This window comes from Branchiostoma belcheri, unplaced genomic scaffold, assembly GCF_001625305.1.
Source record: "Branchiostoma belcheri isolate BF01 breed outbred unplaced genomic scaffold, Haploidv18h27 scaffold298, whole genome shotgun sequence".
Classification (NCBI taxonomy): Eukaryota; Metazoa; Chordata; class Leptocardii; order Amphioxiformes; family Branchiostomatidae; genus Branchiostoma; species Branchiostoma belcheri.
Window position 1 is genome coordinate 4,613 of NW_017803907.1, and position 4,601 is coordinate 9,213.

The 4,601-nt window shown below is 39.6% G+C and overlaps 1 protein-coding gene across 1 annotated transcript; it reads right to left on the reverse strand.

Annotated features, from left to right (window-relative positions):
• Positions 1-38: 38 nt before the first annotated feature.
• Positions 39-1,047, reverse strand: LOC109473253 (glycoprotein 3-alpha-L-fucosyltransferase A-like). Its single transcript, XM_019773130.1, has one exon. The coding sequence runs from the start codon at positions 1,017-1,019 to the stop codon at positions 39-41; it is 981 nt and encodes a 326-aa protein (XP_019628689.1). The 5' UTR covers positions 1,020-1,047.
• Between the last annotated feature and the right edge of the window lie 3,554 nt (positions 1,048-4,601).

Here is a 4,601-nt window from a genome sequence, read left to right on the forward strand (position 1 = left end):
ATGATTAACCATGTGTATTTTAAGTAGATATCCTTAATTCAGTAATTGCTTTGGGACCCATCGGATGCAAACTGCACCTCATGATACGTCCCATTACGTAACGGGACGCATTGATCATTGTTCTCACCTCTGTACCATTTCTCAAGGTTAGTATACATCTTTCTTGTATCAGGACATATCCGGATGAGCTTCCTACATAGATTACACCACACTCCGTTATCCAAAGGAATGTTTTGGGGGGGATTAGTCTTCCATTTGAAGTACTGATTGTACATCTCTGTGTCCGTATCGAGTAGCTTCAGGTAGCCGGCTAAGGCTTTTGGTGACTCAAAATCATCCACATGAATAAAGGAGTTCGGAGGAGTCAAGTATTCATAATCTTTCTTAGGTGCTCCGAACACAACTGGAACAACGTTATTGGATAGAGCATGTCTCCAGAATTTTTCAGTAATATATTCTTTACATTTCATATTTTCAAACGCGAGATAGAACTTGTATTGCCGAATGTATTGTACTGTGCACGCGAAGTCCTGCTTTTCACAAACAATTCTTCCACATTTGCCAAAGATGTCAACATGAATATACTTGATTAATTCCTTTGCATACACAATACGCTGGGCTCTTGATGAACATTTACTGATAAACCAGACAACAAGCTTAGTTTTTCCTACTGAATAGTCTGTGTTAGGATCAAGATCAGCTCCTTTAAGTCTGCTGTAAACCATGTGTAGAGATCCCCAGGCTCCTGACACATCAGAGTCAGTCCTGTACGTAATGGTCCAGTTGAAAACACCACTATATGAGTTCAGGTCAATTGTCAGGTAGTTCGGGCATTCAGAAATAAACCAGATCCATTGTTGATGTGGCGAACGTGTCAGTGGCATTTCTGACTTGATGTACGTTACTGGTAGCTGACTGTTTTCGAAGACTATAGCATCGGCATTTTGAAGATTTTCTGCGCTTGTCGTAAAAATACACTGTGGTAACGTTGGGCATAGTTTGCCTTCTTTTCCTGGCATAAAAACGTTCAAGTGTTTTTTCCATAACTTTGTCCAAAAAACAATTTTCTTTGCTATACCTTTACCTTTCTGTGCATATTTTACTGAGTCTTTCCAAATTGAATAAAACTTTGCACTGGAATCAACTGACGGATCAGCCGCTATATTAGGAACACATCCTGTGGTGTCTGGTAGTAAAGGTCCCGCGTCATTCCGGTTTTGAGTTGAGTGATCTGAAAGTACCCAATGAAGACCACCATGTCGTGTAGTGTACCACCAGAGGAAAATAACAGACCAAATCAAGATCAATAAAATCTTATTAGTATGACGTCTCAAAAGCATGTTGAACTATTTCCTGAATGTGTCGAGAGGTTCCAATTCTTTCTGTAGACGTACCAGTGCTTTCTGTAGACGCAAAAGTGCTTTCTGTAGAAGTACCACTGCTCACCGTAGACGCACAAGTGCTCTCTGTAGAAGTACCACTGCTCACCGTAGACGCACAAGTGCTCTCTGTAGAAGTACCACTGCACACCGTAGACGCACAAGTGCTTTCTGTAGAAGGACCACTGGATCACCATAGACGCACCAGTGCTTTTTGTAGAAGTACCACTGCTCACCGTAGACGCACAAGTGCTTTCTTTAGACGTATCGGTGCGTTTTTAGAAGTACCACTACTCACCGTAGACGCACCAGTGCCTTTTGTAGAAGTACCACCGCACACCGTAGACGCACCAGTGCTTTCTGTAGAAGTACCACTGCACACCATAGACGTGCAAGTGCTTTCTGTAGAAGTACCACTGCTCACTGAAGAGGCACAAGTGCTATCTGTAGAAGTACCACTGCTCACCGTAGACGCACCAGTGCTTTCTGTAGAAGTACCACTGCTCACTGAAGACGCACTAGTGCTTTCTGTAGAAGTACCACTGCACACCGTAGACGAATCAGTGCTTTCTGTAGAAGTACCACTGCTCACCGTAGACGTACCAGTGCTTTATTCAGACGTACCCGCGCTCCTTTAGACATACCAGTGCTTTCTGTAGGCCTACCAGTGCTTTTTGTAAACGTTGGCTCTCTTGTTTCAACACAGTCAACAAAGCTTTGTTTAGAGTATTTTTCATTCTTATTAGCATCTGAAAGAGAGACCAAAAGAAAACCTTCTATAAACACACCCACTGCAAAGTTACTTATAATGCCATATATATATATATATATATATATATATATATATATATATATATATATATATATATATATATATATATATATATATATATATATATATATATATATATGTATACATATATATATATAAATTATCTATGGATGTCTTTATTCATAGATTAGTTACATATTGTCTCAAGCAATTTCCTCGTGGAACAATTTTCCTTCAATACTTGGGAATGTGAGGGGAGGAGACATCCTTCTGCGTAAGGGTTCTGTGAGATATTTAAAATTTCATGTTCGCTGCTGTTTCTTGCGTTTGGGTGGACGGATTCTTTTGAGACTCAGTATGTGTTTTGCTATTGGGCTGTAGATGACGCAAGTTCTTTTTTTATTGTATTTGTGATCTCGGTTGGGTTAAGGCAGCCTATGGCATACTATGAGTAGTATTTCATACATATGCCTGTAACTTTTGATAGCTTGGTCGCACCACAACTAAACTTCACACAGTTCTAATAGTACTTGAAACACATTTAATAAAGATTATTTTGTTTTTACTACTTCTGGATTTTTGGGTTAAAAATCAACATTTTGGTTAAAAAAGCTGTTTACTTCATGGCTTTGCGCGCAAGCGGTAACAACACCTTTCATCATGATATTTTACAAGTAGAAAGCCAACTCCCTATTTATTATTTTTGTCCGAGGCTATTTTGTTTTAAATGACAGTTACATTGTTTTTTGGGCCCAAAACGACAGAAACAGCTATCTTTCTGTCATTTTTCGTTAAAAAATCGCCACAGTTAAAAAATATCGACTTATATGCAAAATAGCCTTAAAACAATTTTGATAAAAAAAGTGATAATACGTAAACATGGATTACTCTAAAGATCAATTATGCTGTTTTCAACTGCGCGTAAAGCTGTTTAACTCATACTCCGTGAACAACGTAACACCGCGGGTTTACAGGGAAAACATACAAATGACCGCCGGTAACCCCGAATTCGAACACGCGTTCTATTCGAATGACGTCATATCGAACATGGTGGAACATGATTCGGGTTCGAAACATGTCTGTGGCAATCGTGCAGACACACGTTTGAACTCGAACATGAATATCAGCCTATGCAGCCTTAACCCAACCGAGTTTTAGGGCGTTAAAATGGTGTCTTTTGGTTGCCACCCCTTTCAGCATGAAAATGGTCGCGACCGGTCGGTATTATTGGTCTAGTCCAGAAAAAGATGACCCCTCGCACAGGAGGGTGGCCGGTCTCGATAAATTCTTTGTCTAAAACCATAGTCCTGCGGCGCGCAACATTTGTTGTTGTGCAGATGTATATTTTGTATGCGAGGCGCAACAATTGTTGTTTGGAGGGTATTTTTAGTACGCCGTTCACAGGACGTGTGATCGGCACTTTCGGGTGGCAAAGCTGCCAATGGGTCAGGGGTCAACGTACTCCTACGCAAGCTTTGTTTTGGATGTTTTTCGGCGTATATTACAACTTCTAACACGGTGGTAAAATCTGGTCTGCAAAGTTCCCACATTTCATAAAACCCGAACTGTGTTCGATCGTGTTCGATCAGGGCAATTCGAATCGAACCCGCGTACCATTTGGGGGTCACCTGCGGTCATTTACAATAAAACAGCAAAACATGCCTTTTTGCCTTCGTGCCTTGCAACAGATAAAAAACAACACTTTTTCTAAAGATACAAACAGTTCCCTGGACAGCACATGTCCGCTATCATTTTTGTGGATCTGTAACATGTAGCGAAGCGAACCTTTACGCCAGTATGAATAACATAATGCAGACTTTTGGTCGACATGACATGTCTGCAAAACTCGTTTAAACCTGCAAGCATGAGAGTCAAACATACCCCATTCACGGCTAAAAATGACCGTAACGGTTGTCCCGAAAATAATATTTTATTTTTTTTTTTTTTAAATGGCCTCAATTTTGAATTATGGGTAGTTTAGTGCGAAAAATGTTTAAAAAATGCAATTTTTTCACCAATTGAAAAATTCCTAAAACACGATTTTTTATCGTATGCCTAGTCGTCGAAAAATATAAAAATCGGGGATCTGGGGTAATATACGTAGCCAGGTTTAAACGATATTTGCCTAAAAACATGACATGACTTGTGGTCGGAAACCCGAAAATAATCGTCTTTGGAGCAAAATTAAAAAAAAAGGATTCAAGATAAACAGCTAATATGAAAAGGATGTTAAGACGATAATTTCATTTTAATTTGACGAAATTTATTATTGAATCATTTTTTTTTATTTTCAGTTTTTTTACTGGTAGTCCAAAACAGGCCAAAATAGCGTCTTGTAACCCGATACCTTTTCGAACCCCCTAGCAATGGGAAAGTATGCCGTAGTGACAGACCGCCATATAACTTACAAATACCGCGGTGTACAGTGACGGTGTCTCAGACGTTAACGA